This window comes from Chlorocebus sabaeus, chromosome 10 (assembly GCF_047675955.1).
Source record: "Chlorocebus sabaeus isolate Y175 chromosome 10, mChlSab1.0.hap1, whole genome shotgun sequence".
NCBI lineage: Eukaryota > Metazoa > Chordata > Mammalia > Primates > Cercopithecidae > Chlorocebus > Chlorocebus sabaeus.
In genome coordinates, this window is record NC_132913.1 from 64,655,024 (window position 1) to 64,680,581 (window position 25,558).

Consider the following 25,558-nt stretch of genomic DNA (forward strand, 5'->3'; position numbering starts at 1 on the left):
ATACCAGCTTCACTTCCCCTTCCATAATTGCACTTAGAATTTATATTTTTGCTCATTAATCCTTAATGCTTCTGAGAAACAAGCCCAGAGATCAAGACAACACACTTGGCCATGGTAGAGCCAATATTCAAACCTAGGTCTGTGTAGCACTGAAGCCACTGCTCTTAGCCATTATACCAACTATATTACTAATTTGGTTACATTAAAATGGGCTCAATGACCCATGATTGTATGCTCAGATCGGTGAAAACATCTAAATGCTGTTTACAAGAGACACATCTAAAATATATGGATACAAAAAGATTAAAAGTTAAAAGGATGGAATCATACACACACTCACAAAGCTGGTGTAGTTAAACTTTAAAACAAAAACCATTATCAGAAACAAAGAGGGACACTTGATAATTATAAGAGGTTCAGTTTGCCAGAAAAATATAATAATTTTGATATATCTACAACATAGCTTCAAAATAGAGAAAATAAAAATTAGCAGACCTACAAGGAAAAATGAATAAATCCATAATAGTGGAATATTTCATCAATAACTGATAGAATAAGTAGATAAAATACCTACGATTTAAAATATTTAAACAATACAATCAGCAAATTTGAACAAGCATTATATGGAACACTATACTCCCAAACAAGAAAGAAAACTTATTCTTTTTAAATACAAAAGTGAACTATTTATAAGTGAATAATAGTGAAAATACAGTTATCAAAACTTGAAGGAATAAAGTGAATTGCTTAGAGAGAAATTTATACCCCTTAGAGACATAGTCTGTAAAAAAAAACCTGCCAGAATGGTGGCACGCACCTGTAATTCCAGCTACTCAGGAAGCTGAGGTGGGAAGATTATCTGAACCCAGGAGTTCCAGGTTACAGTGACCTATGATCATGCCACTGCCCTCCAGTGACAGAGTGACCTTGTTTCAAAAAAAAAAAAAAAAGTAAAGAAAAAACAAACAGTATATATAGAAAATCCTAATAGCATTATGTTATTTAATCTATGAATAAAAACCTTCCCATAAAGAAAACTCTAGGTTCAGATTGTTTCTTTGGTGAATTCTACCAAACATTTAAGGAAGAAATAATGATCAATCTTATATAAACTCTTCTTGACACTAGAAAACAAAGGAGTACTCATTAGCTTGTTTCATGAGGTCAGCAAAACCTGACATGAATATTAGAGAAAGAAAAATTTCTTTTAAATTACTTTTAAATATACTTTTAATATACTTTAAATTATATACTTTTAAATATAAATACAAAAATCCCTAAACAACATTTTAATATACTGTATTTAGTAATATATAAAAAGGCCAATACCTCATGACCAGGTTGGGTTTATGCCAGGATTACAAGGTTGCCTTAATAGCAGAAGGCCAATCCTTATAATTTACCTTACCAACAGAATAAAAGAGAAAAATCATATGATTATCTCAACAGATACAGAAGCCACCCCTGTCACCAGCCCATGATTTTTTTTTTTTTTTTTTGAGACACAGTCTTGCTCTGTCACCCAGGCTGGAGTACAATAGCACAGTCTCAGCTCACTGCAACCTCTCCCTCCCGGGTTCAAGTGATTCTCCTGCCTCAGCCTCCTGAGTAGCTGGGATTACAGGTGTGTGCCACCACGCCTGGCTAATTTTTGTATTTTTAGTAGAGATGAGGTTTCGCCATATTGGCAAGGCTGGTCTTGAACTCCTGGCCTCAAGTTATCTGTCTGCCTCCGCCTCCCAAACTGCTGGGATTACAAGCGTGAGCCACCCAGCCCGGCAAGAAAAAACATTTGCTAAAATTCAATATCCATTCATGATAAAAACTGTTGGCAAACCACGATCAAAAATGGAGTTCCATAATCTGCTAAAAGGTTTATTAAAAAAGCAAAACATCAGAACCTTACTACAAACAATGGTGAACGTGGAGAGATTTCCCTTGGAAATCAGGAACATCATAAGGTTGCATTATCTAAACTTCTATTCAACAATGCACTGGAGGTCCCAGCCAGCTGGGTAAGGCAAGAAAAAGCACACGGTATAACAACTGAAATGGAAGGAATCAACTGTCATTATTCACAAATGATACAATTCTATGTAAAAGATCTAGAAGAATATATAATAGTTAAGATAGTGTGATATTGATATAAAGTTGATACATAAACCAATGGAACAGAATGGAGAGCCCAGCAATAGATCAGTGCTTATATGGACACTTGATCGATGACAAAGGTGGCAATGTCAAACAAGATCTTTTCAACAAGTGGTGCTGAGACAACCCCCCATACCAATGTGGGGGGAAAAAATCTTGACTTTTATTCCATAAACACCAAAATCAATTCCAGGTGAACTATAGATATAAATATGAAAGGCAAATTGATATAGATATGAAAGTAAAAAAAGCCCTATAAAAATAAGGCTTCTAGATGATAATACACGAGAATTACCTTCACTACCTCAAAGCAGGAAAATATACCTTAAACAGAACACAAAAAATATTAAATAAAGGAAAAGGTTGGTAAATTTGATCACAATGAAAGTTACATCTTTTGCTCTTCAAACATCACTATTAGGCAAATAAAAAGGCAAATCACATAATGAAATTAGAAATTTGCAATACATCTATCTGAAAAAGGCTCATATCTGAAATATATGAATAATTCTTACAAATCAATACGATGATTAAAGGTAACCAACTGAAAGATGAATAAGAGTCTAGAACAGTAGTTTGACAAATAATGACATCCAAATAGTCAACAAATGCATAAAATGGTGCTTGATCTCATTAGTAATCATGGAACTGCAAATTAAAACCACAATAAGATAAGAGTACACATCTATCAGAGTGACTGAAAATAACTAGATTGGCAATAACACATATTAGAGCAATGGGAACTTTCATATACTGCTGGGGTAGTAAATTTTGTAATATCTCTTTGGAAAATGGATTGGTGCTTCATTATCTGTTACAGTTAAGCACAGTTAAACATATGTACACTTTCTGACCTAGGAATTCCACTCTTAGATGGATACTCAACAGAAATTCATATGCCTGTCCACCTAAAGACATCTGCAACAATGTGCATAGCAACCCCTATCCATAGTAGTATGAAACTGGAAACACTTCGAACATCCATTAATTATTGAAAAGATAAACTCTGATATATGGATTCAACAGAATACAGTAAAGAAAATAAATGCACAACTACAACAATATTATGAAACTCATAAAGATAATGTTGAATGAAAGAAACCAGACACAAAAGAACCTATCATAAGTTTCTATTTATATAAATGCAAAAAACAGGAGCAGGTAAATGATGCATGCTTAGTTGGCAAAACCATAAAAAACAAACAAGGAAGTGCTTATCATACAACTAGGACAATGGTTACCTTTGGTGGGCAGGGAGAGTGCATAAAGCGATTGGGAGAGAGCATAAGGGGGACTTCTGGATTCTGTAATGTTCTACTTCCTGACCTAGATGGTAAATTAAGGGTACTTGATTTGTGATAATTTATGCTTTGGTTCACTTTTCTCTGTGTTATATTTCACAAAAAAAGGGTATAAAAATCCAAGAATTCCTATATTTAAGGATCACTCAGAAGTTCTGAAGACAAGTAATAAAAATCAGAGCAATAAAGAAATTTGGTGCATGATTCCAGGAGTCAATTTATCCTATTTAGACTTTTTTTGTGCCTCAAGTTAGATGTCATGAATGCAAATAAATCCACTCCACTTAAAATTACAGGTCATACATTTACTGCTTGTTTCTGTGCATGTGGTCTGCTCCCAATTAAGAGCCAAGTTATCAAGAGCCAAGTGTCCCAGGACTCAGAAAGAACAGGTTTGTTGAGATGGCCTACCTAAAAGTGATATTCACTGAGGTTTTAATTTTTGTGGGAATCACAAGAATCTCGATGGACTTGGCTTCATGTGAAATATCTGTTCCTCTGGTAGCATGAATTCAGGATATCCTGCTTGGGTTCTACTTTTGTATGGAGAAGTGGTAGGAAACTTCGTCAAGGTCACCTTCATACTTATTCCCACCAATAGTATTACATAACTTTTTTCCCACTTACAGACTGACTCCTAACTAGCCTGATTATACCATGTAAATGAGAAATTGGCTTAAATACTTTTGCATCTCATAGCACCTAGTAATGAATGCTTTTACTGTCTATGTTCTCATATTGTACACATATTTAAAATACATATAATATATATAATCAGTAGTTTTTCTACTAGTACAATTTTGATTTACATTAAGCTTTTTATCACCCAGAAGAAAGCTTTTTGTTACTCTGTTAATATCTGCAAAATGTATACATTTTGCCTTCTGAGAGTTGGCAAGAAGCATATCTATATCTCAATTTAGACAAGGAAGCAGTTAACTACATTTACATTTAAAGTATTTTAGTAGTGTCAGATTGAGCACTCCAGGGAGTCAGGTAAAAATTAACAGATCCTTCCGAGCTTGACTTGATAGTGCTTGAACAATTTCTTAAGATCTGGAGATCTAGCACAAAAATCAAGTCCTCCTCATTGTCTGATTTTCCTCAGAACCATTAAATAGTTCTTTTACGTTAGTCAAATAACTCTTTGAATGTCTTAACTTTTTTACAGAGCCTGTGTTACAAAGGAGGTGGTGAATCAGAAAGGAGGTAACTGCATAGGCTTGGAAACCTTATGGAAACCCTTTTTCTTACCATTCCCAAGACTTATCTTTGATTTGCACATTACATAGAAAGAAACTTATTTCTGATGGTTAGATCAGCAAGCTGGCTTATAAAAGCCTATCTAATCCATAATGTACCGGAAATGGTATTATTTTGACCACACCTAATCATTTATAGCATTTTTTTTTTCTGAAAAAAATACATTTACAGCCCTAGGTCAGTATGCAAGGGACAAATACTTCTTGCATATTTTTCTTCTCCATACCCCAGTGTGAGTTATAACAGTAGTAGGGGAAAGGTAAGGTTGATATCTCCAGGCACCAATAACTTAAACTCTGCAACTGTGCTATCAAATATAGTCACCATGAGTCATATAAAGCCATTTAAGTTTAAATTAATTAAAATTAAAAATTCAGTTTCTCAGTTTTTCTAGCCACATTTCAAGTGCTCATAGTCATATATGACTAGCAGTGACAGTACAGATACAGAACATTCCCATCATCTTGGAAAGTGCTCTTCTATGAGGTAACTTTGTACATTAAGTATTAGCTAGGCATTTTCTTTCCCTCCCTCCCTCCCTCCCTCCCTTCCTTTGTTCCTTCCTTTCTTCCTTCCTTTTTCTTTTCTTTTTTTTTTTTGACAGGGTCTCACTCTGTTGCTCAGGATGGAGTGCAGTGGCACAGTCTCAGCTCACTGAAACCTCCGTTAGCTAGGCATTTTCAAATGGGGGAAAAGAGGAAAATAGTTCCTATGGGGACTCTGGCTCAGTGTCTCTCCCCAAATTCAAAGTGATGAGTCATTTATAAATTAAGTATAAGTCTCAGATTCTTACGTGGGATATGAACTCTGCCTTCATGGAGTTTATGGCCTACTAGAAGAAACAGACATGAGTAAATGAAAAGTTAATTAACATATAAAGGCAGTATATGATAAATAATAAGCAAGAGGATAAACTCTCAGGGAAAGAATAGATTTAAGAGACACAGAGGATAATGTACTGTTGATGTACTTAATATAAAAGGCAAAAGAAGAAAAGGCTGAAAATAACCCTGAGGTTGATGGAACAGGATGACAGTGGCACCTTGGTGGAGTACAGGGAAGCATAAAAGGGAGGGGAAAATGAGCTCAGTTTCTACCCCATTCAAGGAACACATGGAGAATCAGGGGATTACATTCTTGTAAAAACAAAAAATGACCTACTGTATCAAAGGCTATAGGACATCTCAATTCAATAACTGGTAGGTCTAGACAGCTGTTATTGTATTTCTCTGTAACAACTTCATCAGTGACATCTGAGATTGGATTCTAAAGATAAAGGAGGAGGTAAAACATGAGGAAATGGAGGTAATGCCTAGATGAACTGAGGAGCTAGTATGCGGGAATAATTCTTGGCTCATTAATTATTGGATTGAGCCACCTTCATCTATCTGTTCTGGAGACTGCTTTATCAGGTCAGAGGAGATGAGTGTGGCTTTCTTCAGATTGTGCAAGACAAAAAGAACATCATTAGAATTATGTACATGACATTGGAAGGCAAAGTGGGTTTTAAAATTTTTAAATAAGAGATGACTCCTCTAATTGACAATGAAATCAAGTAAAGGAAAGGAAGCTAGTATTTTTCTTCTGTTATCAAGTATGTAGGAGCATATAGCCACTTTTCTGAGCATCAGCTGAATACTAGAAATGTCAATCAGGTACAACTTCTTTGTTGTGAGGGTAGGCAACAAAGTACACAAAAGCCAGAAACTAGTGGCTTGCATGCTTTGATATTTAATTACACAAGATCAACTAAAGATTCTCTTTTTTCAATTATAAATACCTAGGAAAGTGCTATATGTGTTTCATGTTCTTGCACCTCATGAATGAGGTCCTGATGGCTATGGTAGCAATCTCTGAAATTCTTCCCAGAACTCAATCCTTAAGAACCAGGAGTACAATTTATAACTAAAGTGAAAGTTTATTTTAGAAAGTTCAATTTCAGAATCTATAAAAAACAAAAACCCCAAGCCTATATAAGTAATTTTAACATACAAAGTTAATGTCTCCAAACTCTAATGGTGGAATAAGGACAATAACATGAAGTATATGGTATTTGAGATAAAATATAGCTATTTAAGAAAAGCTTCTTACTCTCCTTCAGACTTCATCTATAAAACAAGGATAATAAACTATGTCATTGTGTTGCTGCAAAGATTGATTAAAGAGATACGTATATGATGCCTAGGTTATGGCCATTTTTTATATTTACCAAATTCATAATTCTTTCTTGTTTCTACAACTGTACTAAATTATTTTAATAGCTGCAAAAGTATTTTACCATATTGACTATTTAACCATTTCTCTGTTGCTAAACATTTAGACTGTTTTCAATGGTTTGGCATCTCTTTGTATATGAATTTTAGAGGACATTAGGACCTCCTGTAAAGGCCAGGTAACATATATTTTGGGGCTTGTGGGACCACATAAGGTCTCTGTTGCATATTCTTTTAAAAAATTTCTTGTTTTCTTTTAACAACCCTTCTCAAATACAAAAACCATTAGCATGAGGGCTGTGTAAAAACAGGTCACAGGCTAGAGCTGGCCCTCCAACAACAATTTGCTTAGCCCTTAATTGATAGTTTTTAACCAGTCTGAGCCTCTTTGGAAGTTCACTGTAAAGGCGTAATCTCAATTTTAGAAGCTGGCGACACCCTAAAGAGCACTTGTTAGTCTCTAGTCTTACGGATGTGGTGTTCTTCAGATTTCATTGCCAATATTTTTCTTGTTAGGAAAGCATGACGTGAAAGTGGCGACAGGATGGAGAATGACAATGGCCACTGTATGTGAGTTTTTGTCTAATTCTTATGCAAGACACTGGCTGAAAAATAGGTGAGGAGCATTTTTCACGTGCTATCTTCCAGAAATGAATTCAATCTGTAAATAACTGAGATGTCTTAACAGCTCTTGGGTAAATTTTATCTGTACCAATAAGAAACTTTGTCTCTGTTAGAGAGTTAGGAAGGGATTAGGATCCAGTAATGAATGAAAACAGAACTTAAGTTGCAACTCACTTTCTGTACTTACTTGTGATCTAGCATTAAACACAGTGCCAGGCACGAAATAGGTGGTGAGAAATAAGAAAATGATAAAGTTATTTGCTCTAATGGTTAGAGGCAATGATGGTCAGCTTTGAGTTACTTTGGTGACCCCGCAGGGAGGAAGAGCACAGGTGGAACACTAGACTCTCTTTCAGGAAAAGGATGCCGCTGGATCCATCAGGTCCAGTAGCACTGCTCACTTCTCGTACTGCAAGGGATCTGCCCTCGAAAGCCCCCAGGCCACACCCAAGGACACCACCCAGGGTTCTAGGACATCTCGAGGGCAGACGTGGTTTGGCTCTTGGTCCAGCTGGCCCGGGCTGAGCTAACCTGGAGTCAGCTCGAACTCACCTGCTTGGCAGGTGCGCGCTTCCCAAGGCGTGACCGGGGAGCGCCGGCGCGGTGGGTGGGGGCAGAGAACGTGAAGCTCCAGGCGCATGGCACCCGCCGCCAAGTCGCCGCGGTGGCTGCCGGGATGCGCCGCAGCGAATGGTCGCGCCGGGCGCCGCTATGAGTGACCTTTCACCCGCGCCCAGCGGTTCCGGGCGGCGGCATAAGGCGGTAGCCATGGCGGAGGCGGTGGCTGCAGCGGGTGGGACGGGCTCGGGCGCGGGCGCGGGCGCGAGCTACGGGTCTGCAGTGGACCGCGACCGGGACCCGGACCGCCCCGGGCGGAGGCTACGGGTTCTCTCCGGCCATCTGCTGGGCCGGCCCCGGGAGGCTCTGAGTACCAATGAGTGCAAAGCGCGGAGAGCCGCGTCGGCGGCCACGGCGGCGCCCACGGCCACTCCCGCTGCGCAGGAGTCGGGCACCATCCCAAAGAAACGGTGAGTAGCGGGGTGTGGAAGGAGTTAGCTGCGAGGGACCAGGCCGGGCCTGCGCTGAAGGAGTGCAGGCGAGGTGGGAAAGGAAGTGAAACGGGTGGGCGGAAGGCATCCCGGTCCCTGAAAGTGGGGACCCACCTCTCTTTCGAGAGAGTAGACTAGACCCTGGATTCTGTCAGGAAGGGGGCGGGATGGGATGGTGGATTTTGGTCACTATGTGAGGGAAACAGACTTGAAGAACTCTAATTGGAGGAGGATTTAAAGGGTTCCTTTTTCCTGAGCTTTTAGTGCCGGGAATTCATTCTTTATCTTGAAGTAATAGTTTGGGTGTTGAGGTCTTGGAATGGGTAGCAGAGGTTCTATTTTGCTCCGAGGAGATTTAAGTTTGTACTAGATGATGGATCATAGGGATCTTTCTAATTCGCGAAAGGCTGCTGTGGGGGAAACTGATGGTGCCCTGGAAAAAGGTGCTGACTGGTATCTGTGGGGTAAGTTCCGCTTGCTTAGCAGCAAGATGTGTTGACTTTGAGGGAGGAAACCGATGAATGGTAAGAAACCATAAACTGCAAACACTAGCTAGTGGTTTAAGGTGTGGTGGTATAGCTACTGAGCTGTGTGTAACCAGAAGCTAAATGACAAGGGTCTACCGATGAGGGATGTTTGTAAGAGATCTTGACTTTAGATTTTTTTGGAGAAATCTTCTTTTTTTTTTTTTTTTTTTGTATTTTTAGTAGAGACAGGGTTTCACCGTGTTAGCCAGGATGGTCTCGATCTCCTTAATCTCTGATGAAAACTATTAGGAGAAGCTATTTTCTGACGTGTGGCTTTGTCACCGTGGATAAACCGAGAGTGAAAAAAATATGTAGCTAATGTTTAAAGTGTACTTTTAAGTGTGCCAAAGGTTGTGCTAAATCTTTGTTTCTTCCCATGCTATGAGGTATGCGCGGTTTTCTCCCATTTTACAGATGAATACATTAAAGTTAAGTCTGCTGGAGGCTTAGCAGATAGCTGTGTGACAGATTAGAATTCGAAAGCACATCAAATTGACTTAATGGCCAAGTTCCTAAGCTATACTTGCTTCTGATGAATTAATTCAACATACATGAGTCTTTACAAAATACACTGTGCCAGCAATACAGAAATTTAAAAATATAGTATTTACTCTTAAGGAAGGAATAGCTTAGTAGGTAAAATTATAATACAGCGTTATGAGAAACTTAACTGAGAACTATAGCACCTGGTCATTTAATCCAGATTTAGGTTGGTGTTTGTTAGTGCAAAGATGTTCCAAAGTAAAGATTGAGTAAATTTTGGATGTTTGCATTAGTAATAGTTTGCCAAAGGGGAAAATTTTTCGTGGCATACAAACAGCATGTTCACAGTCAAAGAAGTTAAAGACAAATTAGGGAACTGCTGAGACTTAAGTGTAGCAGTAGAGTATGAGAATGACGTGGGATGAAGACTGAAAAGGTGAATCTTATTTAACGAATTTTACGTGGGGCAATACATGATTAGATTTACCTTTGATAAAGGTCACACTGGGAGCAAATTGAAGACAGTTGAGCATTTTGGCAATATAATGGCTGGGAATATAGACCTGGATTTAAATTTCCACTACACGGTTTCAACTGTATGTATGATCTTCGGCAAATCACTTAACCTCTCAGAGTTTCAGTCCCCCTCATTTGTGAAAACGGGAACAGTAATCCTGTTTTGCACTGTTGCTGTGAGAATTGAAAAAAATAGAGTTAAATGATCAAGTGTTTAGTGCAATGCCTGTCACATAACCTTTCAAAAAATGGTAGCTGCAATTTTCACTGTGTCCAAAGGCAGAGAGACTAGGAGACTGTTATCCCAGGGGGAAATGCTGGGATTCTGAACTAAGGCAAATTTTTGGGAGTAGGCAACTTAATTGAGAAAATGTTAGTGGGTAAATTTTCCATAACTTGGTTACCGAGTGGTGGGGAGGGGAGGAATAAAGGATTTCATGTCGTCTCCTGGCTTCACTTGAGGTTATATTATTAATAGCTGTCATTGGATTTAAAACTTTTCTAAATGGTTTCATGTACATTTATGTCTACTCATTTGTATGCATGTGTGTGATTGTACATTTTATGCAGATTCACACTCTTAGAACCAAGGAAGGAGGGCAGGTTTTCCTTATGGTTAGATTTAATGGCTTGGTTTACAGTGTTCAAAGAAAAAATAGTAATGCTTGTAAGGCACACCAAGATGATGGATGAGTCTTCCTATAGTTGAAAGTGACTGGTCAGGGATGCCCTGTGTGGCTGCTCCAAGGACTGAAGGCATCAATAGTTGAGGCACAATTGTAACCCATTTATTGCATAGATTATAGCTGATTGGAAGCTCTGGTCTTTGGTTCAGGGTTAGACGGCTCATGGTAAAATCTAGTCTTGTACTGGTACTTTGAGATTTTTATCAAAATATGAGGGAACACAGAAACTTAGATGACACATCAAAAGCTTCCACAGAAGGTGATATACTTGAAAGATTATTCATGAGGAACCCAAGTCTCCCTTCTACTGCCTGCTTAGCTGGGCCTCCAGTTGCCAGCTACAGAATCCAGCCTAAAAGGAAGACAAATGGTGGAGGAAGAAGGAACCACAGTATATATCTAATAAGGTGTGAGTATGCCTATATGTCAATTATTTTGGAATAATTTTGTGATTTGTTATTAGTCTTTCCCTTTTGTTACCTTGGATGATGGCATTGGTTGTAATTGTTTTATCGCATGGTTGGTTATACTTAAATTCATCATGGCCTGGAGTAGTGACTTCTTGAAATGCCATATTTTCATTCCTGTTACAGAATAGTCATGCGTATGTTTCAACATTTATAGAGTAGTTGCTTTGTGAAGGTCCTGTCCTAGGCATTGGAGGTAAAGAGAGGAATAAGTAGTCTTCAGCCTCAAAGAGTTCACAGTCTAGAAAGTGAGAGACACAGTGCAGTTTGATTAGAGCCACTGTAGATACAGGTACAAATGTAGCACAAAGGAAAGATTCTATATGGGGGTGGGTGGGTGGGGGTGGTCAGAGGAAGCTTTCTGGAGAAAGTTTTAAAATGTTGATGGTAGTTTGAGAGTTTATATTCCAGGCAAAGGAAACAGCATATGGCAAAGCAAGGGGGCATGAAAGTGCATATTGTATTTACATAACTAGATGATTTAGTATTGGTAGAGGTGAGAATAAAATGAAAGGAGGGCAGTGGCAGGTCATGGAGGTCTTTGGCTTGTGGGTTATCAGTCCATTCATTCATGCATTCATTCATGCTTGTAAAATATAGCAGTGAACAAGAACTCTGCTCTATGGAACTTACATTCTAGTTGGAGTGGAGACAGTGAACAAACAAGTAATATAGTATGTCAGGTAGTGATAAATATAAAGAAAAATGAAGCAGCTGAAGGGGCTTGGTGATAGAGAACCCTTGAAGGAATTAAGCTGGGAAGAGACATGATCAGATTGGGTTTGGGTTGGAGAGAAGTCACTCCAGCTACAGTGTTAAGAATGGATTGGAGAATGGTAAGGATGGACATAGATCAGTTAGAGGAGGCTGGTGTAACACAATAGGTGAGAAATAATGAAGAATTAAACTAAGATGATGGCAATGAAAATAGGGAGGAAATGATGTGTGTGAGAGTTTTAGAAGTTAGTTCATTAGGTGACACCGTTAAAGTTTAATCACATTTTAAAACTATGTGACTAAATTAATGCCACAGGAGTTTGGAGACTGAATGACAATAGAAAAGGGATGACACAGTCCAGAGGAATGTGGACATTTCAGAGGGCTGACCTAACAAAACCTGCTGTTTACTTATCACATGGTCTCCTATGAAGTCGACTCCAGTTTTCTTTTCTTTTCTTTTTTTTTTTTTTTTTTTTTTTTTTGTTTTTTGATGTGGAGTCTTGCTCTGTCTCCCAGGCTAGTGTGCAGTGGCACGATCTCAGCTCACTGCAATCTCCTGCCTCCTGGGTTCAAGCGATTCTCCCGTCTTAGCCTCCCCAGTAGCTGGGATTCAGGCGCTCGCTACTATGCCCAGCTAAGTTTTGTATTTTTAGTAGAGATGGGGTTTCACCATCTTGGCCAGGCTGGTCTCGAACCCCTGACCTAGTGATCCACCCACCTCAGACTCTCAAAGTGCTGGAATTACAGGCATGAGCCACCAGGACTGGCTGGCTCCAATTACTTCTATCCCAGAACATATGTTCTCATTTGAAGTTGCTGAGCAGAGTATTGAAGTAACAGTTTACTTTTGGATCCTACTTTTTTCCTTAAGTGCATGTTACCCATGTACAGGTTTTCTTTTGACTTTGCTTCTAAGTGCAATTTAGATCCATAAAAATCATAGTAAATGTCAATTACATATGTAACACTTTTATATCTTGGTTTTGGATTTTTTTTCAGTTTTTTTTTTTTTTTTTGGCTCTTGTGATATTACGAAAAAGAAGAAAAAATCCCATGTTAACTTTCATTCCTCCACACTGCTAACCTCTTTCCCAGTTATAACTTTGGCTCCAACCTCATTGTAGTTTGCATTAGTCAGAACTGCTCAATGGCAGTTTTTACAGAGATTATAAATGTTCAGGTCAAAAGAATGTCTGATTAAGAATGCCACTAATTGTTTAGTTTACTTGTTTATAATGTCACTTACAAATGCCATTTTAATAAAAAGCAGTATATTAAGGTCGGGCATGGTGACTTACACCTGTAATCCCAGCACTTTGGGAGGCCCAGGCAGGCAAATCACTTGAGCCCAGGAGTTCAAGACCAGCCTGGGTAAGATGGTGAGACTCCATCTCTACAAAAATACAAAAATAGATTAGCTGGATGTAGTGGTATGGGCCTGTGGTTTCAGCTTCTCGGGAGGCTGAGGTGGGAGGATTGCTTTGAGCCTGGGAGGCAGAGGTTGCAGTGAGCTGAGATTGTGTCATCATACTCCAGCCTGGATGACAGAGCGAGACTGTGTCTCAAAAAACAAAACAAAAAAGTATTATTTAACATCTGCCGGAAGCTTTGGTAGCTGTTTTCCAGAAGGAATACAGCTGAGTTAACCTGTTGTAAATATTTTCCAAGAGAGTGTCCTGAAGCGTGTAAGAGCTGATACAGTTCCGCAGCAAAGGTTACTTGCACAAGTGACCTGGCTTAAAATTTGACATCGTTTGGCAAAATTCAAGCTTATTTTGGTAGTTCATGTTGAATGAAATATTTACCCTATTTTGAATTCCTAGCTAGGAATTCTAGTGATAGTAGTAGTAGGAGTTTTAATTGAATAAGTCCTAATATGACAGGAACCATGCTAAAGCTTATGTACATTATGTCATTTAAATCTCACACAACAGCTCTGAAAAGTGAGTGATACTATATGTATGTTACAGTTGAGGAACTAGAGGCTTAGAGAAGTTAATTTATCTAAGGCCTTGCATTTATGAAATGAAAGAGATGGCATTTCAACTCTGTTCTTGCTCCAGAGTCCATGTTCTTTCCTCTATGCTGGATTACCTCACCTAATGTTCCCAGGGAGATATTATCTACTTACTATTCATCATGTTGCTCTCTTTGTCATGCCAAGTTTCAAAGCTTTTGTGATTAAGTAGATCATGATCAAATACTTTGTCATATAGTTAAGAAGGCATTAGTTTATGTTGTACTTACTGAATAAATTACAAAACATCATTCTGTCAAAATGAAGTTCATAATTTAAGAAAATGTAATGAGTGGTTTAAAAAGATAGACCAGCCAGTTTACTTTTGTGAGTGAATTTTGCCATTTAACTTGTGGAAGAAGACAGTGTTTGGAATAAAAGGGAATTAGGAAGAATGTGGAAGACCCAAGATCAGAGAAGAAAGGAGGAAAGAGAATAGGTCATGGAGGGTTTACTGCCTACGTGCAAACTGTCTTTGGACTGTGAATGAACAAGAAACTGAAGATTTAATCGCTGTGGTTATTTGTTAGCATGTTTCTATAGATTGCCTTTTAAGATGGACCAGACCTTCTCCATATAGACTTTTTTATGTTGGGAAGTTACTATAGAGCTATCTACCCTTGTGGTCACTTAATAAAAATGCCTGAGAATAAATGAAGTGATCCGTTTTTAGGCTGCAGAGAAATGGATTACTGTTGTAGTCAGATGAGATACTTTATGGAACACTTTAAAAGCAAGTGCTAAGCAAATATTACTCCTTTTGATTTTATTTCCTTATTATTGAGAAGATAACTTCTGCTGTTAATCTGATTAGTATGTTAATTTCAACCCTAAATCAAATCAAAGGATCATGACTAGAGTCTACCCTTGTAGCGTAAAGTATTAATAGCCCTCTGCCTATTAGTGCTCTCTTTCCTTGTTGGGTCTTAGGGGTAATATTTTGTCATATCCCTGTCCCAACATCTCAGCTCAGAATCAACTGAGAGATAAGACACAGGATGCAGACAGAGAGGTAAAAACATTAGCTTTGTTACTGATAATGCTGGTTGGAGATCGTGGCTTCGATCTGTGCTACCTAATATTTACCCTGAATTAGACTCCATCACAGGCAGTGTACCACAGAAGGCCTCCTCTGCAAGTGTAGAGCCTAACACATGCTACCCAAACAGTAGAAAGAGAACTTATGGCATAATTAATTTTTGTAGAATGAGCACGTCTGTTTTATCTGTATTTAGATTAAGAAACAGCATTACCAGTACTCCAGGAAGCCCTCTTCATGCTCATCCCAGTGGCTCCTTCCACCAGGATAACCACTACCTTGACTTCCAACATACAGATTTGCCTGTTTGAACTTTATGTAAATGGAATCATACAGTGTGTACTTTTTTGTGTTTGGCTTCTTTCCCTCAGTGTTATGTTTGTGATATTCATCCATGTTGCATCTAGTCACATTTTGTTTATCCTCATTGGTGAATAGTATTCCATTGGGTAGATATATACCACAATTTATCCATTCTGTTATTGATGAACATTTAGGTGGTGATTACTTTTGGTTAAAATAATTACTTGTTTTAATATGAAGTGCATATCAAACTAGTGTTTTTATAGATGTTACTGCATAGGAAGAGGTTAAAGTAATTAAAATAGTGTTTAGAAGTTAATATATTTACTTTTCTTAAGTACATCAATTGTCTGAGGTAATAAACAGACTGCTCCCAGGTACTAAATCATTTTTATAAATAAATATAATTGGATTTTTAAACAAAGTGACCTTGCAGTGTTTACATATTATTTATGAGCTTGTAAGATTTCAGCTTAAAATCATAAGTCCAAATCTATTAATTACACATTTTAAATTTGAGTTACAAGTCAGTCATTCTTAAAGACTAGATTCTCTTAAGTTTTGTAAATATATAAAATATAAATTTTTGTGTAGTTTTTTTAAAAACATTAACATCTGTCTTTGGTTCTCTTAAGCTTTTATATATTTAATTCTGGATCTTTCAGTAGTTGAAGTATGCTTATTCATTAAAGAAAACTGCTACCATTCCGTAACTGCAGTTACTTTTGATGAGAGAGTTTTGCCTCCCGGGTGAGATTCGGAGGGGTAGATATCATCTTGTCATTCACTAAGAAAACTGTTATATGATTGCATATAACATTTGTTCTTGCCAGCATGTTTGAAATTACTAATCAGAGATTTGGCCAGGATGCTGACCAGATCCCTGTTGTTGACTTCAGTGGGACTCTCCAAATTCTATTTATAGTTGCTGTGTCAGAGACCTCATCCTATAAGCAGGGAAATGCTCAGGTATCCCAGGACCTTAGAATCAAGTAATGTGAACTATTTAATTTGCTATGTTCACAGAAGTTCGCATTTCCAACTCAGATTGATTACTAGTTGGGTTTTACATTTTTTCTAAAAGTGCTTGAACTAACTATAGGAATCCAGCCTAAGGAATATTAAAATGACACCTACTTGAATTCTCTTATCACTTTAGTCACATATACTATGGAGTGGATATTTTGCTGTTAACTCGAATTTTGTAGGTCAACACTATCCAGTAGAGCTTTCTGTGATAGAAATGTTCTGTAATCTGCGTTATCCAGTATCATAGCCACTATGGAGCTGACTTTTAAATTTTGTTTAATTTTAATTTAAATAGGCACATGTGGCTAGCGATATACCATGCTGTCCAGTACAGGTATAGGTGGAAACCTAACTCATTATCTTCTTTCTCATTCTCTAGAATTTATTTATCTGGGCTTTCTCATGTCTCATAGTGTTAACACTAGTCCTACAGTCACATCCTTCAATCCCTAACTTTAACTTCTTTTTGTTCTTTTAAGATCGAACTTTCTTGTGAATGTATTCAAATTAATAATTAATTCTGCAGTCACTCTGCTGCTCTCATACATGTTTGTGTAATCTGAGTCTCACAATTGCCCATTTCACAGATTAGGAAATTCCTAGATACTTGCCAGAAAAATATATTAGTCAGTTTCTAGCTACTGAGTGGTAAAGCTTAAATTTGAATCTAGATTTTTTAATTTTAATTTTTTTTTTTTTTTTTTGAGACGGAGTCTCGCTCTGTTGCCCAGGCTGGAGTGCAGTGGCACGATCTCGGCTCTCTGCAACCTCCACCTCACAGGTTCAAGCGATTCTCCTGTCTCAGCCTCCCATGTAGCTGGGATTACAGGCGCACAGCACCATGCCCAGCTAATTTTAGTATTTTTAGTAGAGATGGGGTTTCACCCTGTTGGACCATGCTAGTCTCGAACTCCTGACCTCAGGTGATCTGTCCGCCTTGGCCTCCCAAAGTGCTGGGATTACAGGCGTGAGCCACCATGCCCAGCTGATTCCAGATTTTAAAAAAATCTCAAGTTTAGAGCTTTTTCCTTGATATTATATTGTTATCACCCAGTCCTGTTCATTTTTTCCTTCACAATCTTTCACATTCATTTTGTGCATTAAACAAATATTTATTGGTCACTTACGTTCTAAGCACTTGGGCTATGTCAGTGAACAAAATGGAGAAAGATTTTTATTTTCTTGAAACTTACATTCCAATGGGTGAAACAGATAATTAAACATAGTAAATAAATAAATTGTTAAGTATGTTAGAAGGTGATGAGTACTGTAGAAAAAAGAAAAAGTAGAGAGGGTAAGAAGGTAGGGTTCAAATTTTAAGTAGGATGTCAGTGAAAACATGACATTTGAGCAGATACTTAAAGATGAGTTTAGTCATATGGATATCCAGGCAAATGAGTGTTCTAGGCAGAGGAATAGTATGTGCAAATATCCCAAGAGGAAATGCACATGTGGCATATCAGGAAAGCCACAAGGAGACTGGTGTAGCTGGACTCAATTCATATCCCCTCACCTCTAACCGCTGTTTAAAATATGTACCTTTTAAACTTCAGCTTCTGATTTACCTAACTCTTCTACTGTTCTAGGCAGAGTCTCTTATTCATGCCACATTTTTCAGCTTTTACACCTTTTCTTGTGCCATTGTCTGGAAGACCTTTGCTTGTTGATTGATACCATGTTTCAGAGTCTCTTGTTTTGGGGATCTTTTCTTTTTACTTTTGAGAACTGGGGGAACATTGATCTATCTCCTGTTACCTTTTCCCCATGATTTCTCAAATTATGAAGAGTAACTTTAAATCGTACAGTTAAGTGCTAAGTGTCATAGGATATAATATGTAGGTCTAGAGCCTTGAATTCATTTAAATCACCTAGGTACTCTCCAGGTACCTCACCCATTTGAAACTTCGTCTACCGACTGGCTTCGTTGGCTCGTGCCTGTAATCCCAGCACTTTGGGAGGCTGAGGTGGCGGATCACCTGAGGTTAGGAGTTCATGACCAGCCTGACTAACATGATGAAACCCCATATCTACTAAAAATCCAAAAATTAGCCGGGCGTGGTAGTGCACGCCTGTAGTCCCAGCTACTCTGGAGGCTGAGGCAGGAGAGTCGCTTGGACCTGGGAGGTGGAGGTTGCAGTGAGCCAAGATCATGCCACTGCATTCCAGCCTGGGTGACAGAGCAATATTCTGTCTCAAAAAAGGAGAAAAAAGAAAAAAAGAAACTTCATCTACCCAGGTTTGCAATTATTTTGTGTCTTCTATATGCTAAGCACTAGGGAGGATTATTGACACATGGTTTTTGCCTACTGGGACATTTAGGTCTACTAAGGAAGACTGATGTGTCTTCTATCACTGCAAGATGTAAGGTATAGGAAAGGAATGGTGACTAATACAACAATGGAAGGGCAATTTTATATCAAAGAAACGTCTAGAAGGATTGGGAGAGATTGTTCTATGTCAAGATGTTATGCAAAAATTCTTAAATCTGAGGGTGAAAATGTTGGTGAGAGAGCATTTGGATGAGAACAGAAACAGAAGAATTAGGGTAGGAAAATCTGGGCAATGTAATAAAGTTTATAAAACTGGTGTGGCAGTTTGCTCTGGTAATGATGGTCTTTCAGCCATCTGGATAGTGTTTAGAAGTGTCATTCTGCTAGGAGCTGGATGTCTGGCAGTTACTTTACAATTATAGAGAAAATGTAAAATAATTTTGTTATTCTGAAATGTTATGCATTTTGTTGCAGAAAAAATAGAAAATAATTAAAATGAAGATTAACGTTAAGAGATAACCGCTGTAGCACATTGGCATAGATCCTTTGAGACATAAGCATATGTGTGCAAAGTCATGCCATAATAATGTCTTGAAATTACGATTTTTCACTCACTGTCTTGTGTATACCTTTCCTTATCAAGAAATAATAATGTGTAAAATCATTTTCAGTGACTCAGGAAGTATTATATTATATGTAGGTACCATTTATATGATGAGGACAGTGTTATATTTGTTTCCAGTGTTTCCCTATTATAGAGAATGCTATGGTAAGCTTTTTACAATTAAATCCTTAATAATTTCCTTAAGGCACATTTTTTAAAAAAGGGCCTTAATAAGTCAAAGAGTATTGGAATACATCATTCACTGATCTCACTGGGCATGGACAGAAATAAGGAACAGTTGCTTGTTTGGACTTAATTCTGACCAGTAATAAAAAATTGAAAATAATCAGAATCTTTGGAGAAAGACTACATCATATTTGAGTAGGTTTTTATCTTATAATTTAGGGAAGCAGCTTTCTAGAAATTTAGATAAAAGGAAATTAGATGTTCTAGACTGAGGCTCAAAGGGGGAAACCAAAACATGACCACAGGGAACCTAAGGAATAGTGTGCTTAACACTGCCTGGGTCTATGGGGGTGATGAGAAGAGGAAGAGCTAAGACAACTAGCTTAGATGTATCAGTTTAAACCATTTATTGCTATCAGTAAATAATGTACATTCCATGCTTATTCAGATGGCTCCTATTTACTGTTCAGGCAAATCTTGTTATATGAAGTGATGTAATTTAAGGATTATGGTGTCAGCAGTTTTCATTCCCTGCCCCCCCATCCCCAACATTTTGCATATATTTAAACGTGTTGCAGAATTAACTTCACAATATTCATTTGTGTACCATCCACCTAGATTCTGTTGTTAACATCTTACTGTGCTTGTCATATATCCATTAATCCATTCTTTTTTCCACCTAATATTAGTCTATTTTATTTTGGATGCATTTATCATATATCCATTCATTAATCCATTATTTTCTCCATCTAATATTAATCTATTTTATTTTGATGCATTTTAAAGTAAATTGGTAGTTTCATTTTTGAAGTTAAATCTCCTTCAGAAAGGTTCTGCTTTTTTCTTTTGTATCAGTTGGTTTTGATTTCCAAATAGTATTTGTTTTGCCTTCACAAATTATTTCTGGCTTCACAACTATTAGACTGCTATTCTAATTTTGATTTTATTTCCAAGTTCATACCTGCCATCTGCTGTTATTTTCAGAAAGTACATTCTAGTTTGCCATGCCTGCACTCAGATTTTATATAATTGGTAACTTAAAAAAAAAATTCTCATATTTTGGTGTGTATACTAATTAGGGATATTTGTTATAAGTGTTAATCTGAGCTAGGTTAAAGCAGAAAAGGGAAATTTATTCTAAGAGTACAGGGGTACCAAAGAACCCAAGGGTAAGAATGGAGCTTGGCCTCCAGATGGAATTAGAGCCAAGAACCAGAAAGCCATCAGGTTTCTTGCTAGTATCACTTCTTGCTACTATTTGCTGCAGACTTCTCTAAGTGGATCAGCTTTTTTTGCTCTTCTGTCCAAATGGTAAAATACGTCTGCCCCACTCCTCCAGGAATTCAGCCAATAGCAGAGAATAATTGAACCCCTTGTTTCCAATCCTGGGTTACATGTTTACATTGCTGCAATCAGTTATTGCCTGGAAGGAAGTGGTGGTAGTCATAGGACGTAGGTAGCTGCCCAGGCAGCTAAATGAACTGAACCAACTCTGGCTATCATGCATTTAAAGATGATATAACCAGATTGTCTGTTCATTGTTTTTGATGATTCTTTCTCCATAATCTTGCTCCATGAGTTATTCTATTTATTTTCCTCGTCATCAGTCTTTTTCTCTTTGTTGATTTTTCCTGCTACTTAAAAGCATGCTCAGATAACATTTTGAAATTTTCGGTACATATTACTCTTTTGAAAAGGCTTTAGCAGCCATGAATAACCTAATTATAAAACTTTTAGCCTCTTAACCAGTTCCGGTACCTGGTAGATGTTCTTATCTCTTCTTAGCTCCCATACTATTGCACTGTTCTGGTTTTTTTTCCCCTGCCTTCCTAGCTTTCTGACCGTAGTTTTACTGACTTCTCTTCCTAGGCTTAAAAATCCCTAAGATTAATTTTTAGTCATTTCTTCTGCATTTTCTTCTGTAATAATTTCATCTACTTGAACTGTAATAGCTTTTACCACTGTTGGAGAAACTTTTAAGTTAATATCCCTAACTCTCAACTCTCATTTTTACATTTTTAATTATTGGGTATTTCTATCTGAGTATCTTGCTGGTTTCTCCAACTCAGCATTCATGGATAAGGTCGTTGTTTTAGTCTTCAGTCTCAGTGCTCCGCTGTTTCTCTTCACTTCCACCATTATTTAGACACCCAAGTCCAGCAACACCTCAATTGTGAGTCCTTGCTGAGCTCCATCCCCTATCCCTTATTTGGTTCATTGACAAATCAGATGGACTGCAAACCAGATGGACTCTATTATTGACTCTCAAGACACTTTGCTTTTCTCTCATTGCCACCAGCCTAGATGAAATCTTAATTGTCTCACATCTAGCCTGGTCTCCCGTTCTTTTGTTTCCCGCCTTTGAACGATTCTTCATTCTATTACCAGACCAACCTTTTTTTTTTTTTTTTTTTTTTTGAGACGGAGTCTCACTCTGTCACCCAGGCTGGAGTGCAGTGGCACAATTTCGGCTCACTGAAGCGCCGTTTCCCGGGTTCACGCCATTCTCCTGCCTCAGCCTCCCAAGTAGCTGGGACTGCAGGTGCCCGCCACCACGCCCAGTTAATTTTTGTATTTTTGGTAGAGACGGGGTTTCATCATGGTCTCAATCTCCTGACCTCGTGATTCACTTGCCTTGGCCTCCCAAAGTGCTGGGATTACAGGCATGAGCCACCTCGCCTGGCCCAGACCAATCTTTGTTCAGGGAAAGTGTCAGTACTTGCTGCGTGCTTGTGCTGTGCTACATTCTAACATTCCAAAAATGATTGACAGTCAGTGAAGAAATATAGATAGATATATAAAAGATATGATGTAGCTAGTCATTGTATACAGAAGAAAGAGCCATAAATTCTTGAAAAAGATAGGAAAAGGGTTTATAGAAGTGACTTTTAGACTGGTTGCCTCCAGGAAGAGAAGGACATTTTAGACAGGAGATATATACAGGAAGACATAAGAGGGCATGGTGTGTATAAGGAATTGTGGTAACTTAATGTGTCTGGGAACAGCTGTTAAAGAAGGTGAAAATGTAGAGTGATGCTATATTAAAAAATTGGGATTTCATCCACATTGGAGAGTCAGCGAAGTTTTAAAGTACACACTGCTAGATTTTGACTTTTGGTAGAAGCAATGAACATGGAAAATACTGTTTTGATTCTATTGTTCTCTATTGATTATTGAAGTAATAACACTGAATCTCATTTGGCATTCAAGGCTTTCAGCTGTTCTCTGTGACTTCTTGAATGCGCTTTATGCTTCAGCCAATTTTATGCTGTTTATTAGACGGGAAAATCCTTGTGATTTCTTCCTCTGTTTGACTTGAAATTTTACCATCTTCCAAAGAAGGGAAAGTTTAAATGCCTCCACAATGAAGGGTTCTTTCAGCTAGAGATGAACACCACTGAGCTCTTGTAATAATTTGTACTCCTTCTGTGGCCATCATTGAGCATACTGAAATCTTTGCCTGGTAGTTAGGAGTGTTGGAGCCAGACAGCCATGGTTTAAATCCTAGCTGTATCATACACTGTTCATGTGACTGGGGACTAGTTACTGAATCTTTCTGTACCAGTTTTTTCATGTTTTAAATAGGGATAATGACACCTACATCACAGGATTAAAGTGAGAAGGAAATAAGATAATGATTGTAAAGCCCTTAGCTTTACAGTATTACGCAATACTGCCATTATTGCAGTAAACTACATAGAAAGGAGTAATAAGAATAGAGTGCTAAAATAGTTTCTATATTAGACCACTTTTGCATTGCTGTAAAGAAATACCTGAGACTGGATAATTTATAAAGAGGTTTAATTAATTTACGGTTCTGCAGGCTGTTGAGAAAACATAACTCTGGCATCAGCTTCTGCGAAGACATCAGGAAGCTTACAATCATGGCAGAAGATGAAGTGGGAGCAGGCACTTCACACAGCAAAAGTAGGAGCAAGAGTTGAGGCTGGGTGTGGGAGGGGGAAGTGCCACATATTTCTAAACGACCAGATCTCATGAGAACTCACTGTTGTAAAGACAGCACCAAACTTTGAGGGATCTGCCCCTGTGACCCAAACACTTCCCACCAGGCCCCACCTCAAGTCCTGAGGACTACAATTTAGCATGATATTTGGGCAGGGACAAATATTCAAACTATATCGGTTTCTGAAGGTGGAAGCACAGCAAGAAGTAGGAGGTACTCAGTGGCAATAATGATATTTTAATAGAGAAAACAAATTTCCTTTTTTTTTTTTTTTTTAAGAAATGGTGTTTTGCTTTGTCAACCAGGTTGGAGTGCAGTGGTGTGATCATAGCTCACTGTAACCTTGAACTCCTGGGCTCAAAAACCATTGTCCTGAGTAGCTGGGACTATAGGCATGTGCTACCATGCCTGGTTATTTAAAAAAAAAAAAAAAAATTTGGAGCAGAGTCTCGAAGTGTTGCCCAGGCTGGTCTTGAATTCCTGGCCTCCGGTGGTTCTCCCACCTCAGTCTCCTGAGTCGCTGGGATTATAGGCACAAGCCACTGTGCCTGGCGAGAAAATAAATTTCTAGTAAATGTCACCTTATGCATTAGGAAGGAAGAGAAGAACCCAAAAAGTGTAGAGCATCAGCAGTTTCTCGTACTGTATTTTAGGCTGATTGTCAGTATCACACATAATGTTTGGTCACTGTTGTGCTATTTCTGGTTTGAAACTCTTCTCCGTGAGTCTTAGTAGTCATGGCTCACCATTGCTTGCTTCTGTGTGATATGTGGTCTTGGTGGCCACATATTGGAATTAGAATACATATATTCTTGTGCTAAAGGAAAGTTATTTGATAAATAATTGTTTTAATTCTTATACTTTTAAAGACTTTTAACATGTATGAACTAGGCAAAGTTCCATAGTGGATCAAACTTCCTAAAATTTGCATCAGAAAACGTGATCTCTATGTAGCCCTCATTTCCCCTTCCAGATAGTCCTGTGTAAGATTTGGGTATAGATTTATGCCACCTCCTCTGTCATGTAATCACATTTCCATTTCCTGTTACCTCTTTTCCCTGTCTTCCACATGGTGAGTGCTGCCGCTTTGCCCTCATGCTGCCCATTGTTTTCTTGTGGAATTCTACTCAGGGCCATCCTCTCCTACAGTGAAGTGAGTTTGAAGTTTTTCCTTTCTGTTTCTCTCTCTCGATTCCAGTCTCCTGATTTTGGTAAGGTTTGGGTGAGATCAACCTAATTGTAAACCATTTACATTAAAGCTTTGTATTCCTTTGTGGTTATTCAGCAGATGCGTCTTCTATTCTTAACTTTTTCTCGTGTCTTAAGGTAATGCTTACCCAAGTGTGATCTGTGGATGACCCTCATCAGAATTTCCTGAGGCTGCTTGTCCAAAGTATAGATTCTGAGGCCCCACTGCCAGAAATTTTAATCATGGGCTGGGTCTAGGGTGGTATCCAGGACTCTGCTTTTAAAATAAGTACCCAAGGTGATTTTTATACTCCCAGGAAGTTTGAGAACCTCTGTTGTGATTGGGTCCTGCTTTTAATGCTTTCTTCTCTTCCCCCAAACTTTATGGGGTTCATTTTTTCCGTGGGTTTACCAGAAGCAAAGATAGCAATCCCAACTACCTGTCACTTAAAGTAGAAGGGACTACTGCTGATTGTTATTGTATCATTGTTTTAAGTAAAACAAACCTAAAAAAACCAACAACTACTGTTTTGTTTTCTTTTTTTTCAGTTGCAAGATTTAATAGAGTGCAAACAGAGCTCATAAAATGAGAGGAGACCCAAAGGGGGCTGCCACTCCCGGCTCGAATGCCTAGGGTTTATATCTCAATCATTGTCCCTCTCCCTGTAATCTCAGGTGAAATTTGATTTTACTATTTTTTTACCTCCTGCTTTAGCCTAATTTGTATTTTAGTGAGCCCTCTTTACTACCTGATTTGTTGGGTGTGAGCTGAGTTACAAGCCCCGTGTTTAAAGATGGGTGTGGTCACCTTCCCAGCTAGGCTTAGGGATTCTTAGTCGGCCCAGGAAATCCAGCTAGTTCTGTCTCACAGTCCGCCTCTCAGCAGGAAAACCCAAGTGTTGTTGGGGAGGTTGGTTGACAACCACTCTTAACTGCTTCCTGTTGCATTTGGGTGTAG

General features: G+C 38.3%; 2 protein-coding genes across 4 annotated transcripts in view; one reads left to right on the forward strand and one right to left on the reverse strand.

The window, feature by feature from the left end:
• The window catches only part of NFE2L2 (NFE2 like bZIP transcription factor 2), a 152,108-nt gene extending 143,898 nt beyond the window's left edge, over positions 1 to 8,210 (reverse strand). Inside the window, exon 1 of the mRNA XM_038000639.2 lies at positions 8,105 to 8,210. The gene's annotated coding sequence lies outside the window, so the exon portion shown is untranslated. The remainder of the gene's footprint in view (positions 1 to 8,104) is intronic.
• Positions 8,211 to 8,276: 66 nt separating this feature from the next.
• The window catches only part of AGPS (alkylglycerone phosphate synthase), a 160,531-nt gene continuing 143,249 nt past the window's right edge, over positions 8,277 to 25,558 (forward strand). For 2 of the 3 annotated variants that reach the window (XM_073019836.1, XM_007965446.3), the window contains exon 1: positions 8,277 to 8,580. In XM_073019836.1, coding sequence (XP_072875937.1) covers positions 8,321 to 8,580 — 260 coding nt within the window. In that variant the 5' untranslated portion in view covers positions 8,277 to 8,320. Of the gene's footprint in view, positions 8,581 to 9,278; positions 11,221 to 25,558 lie in introns of those variants that run through there. The other variant, XM_073019837.1, reaches the window with a different exon arrangement.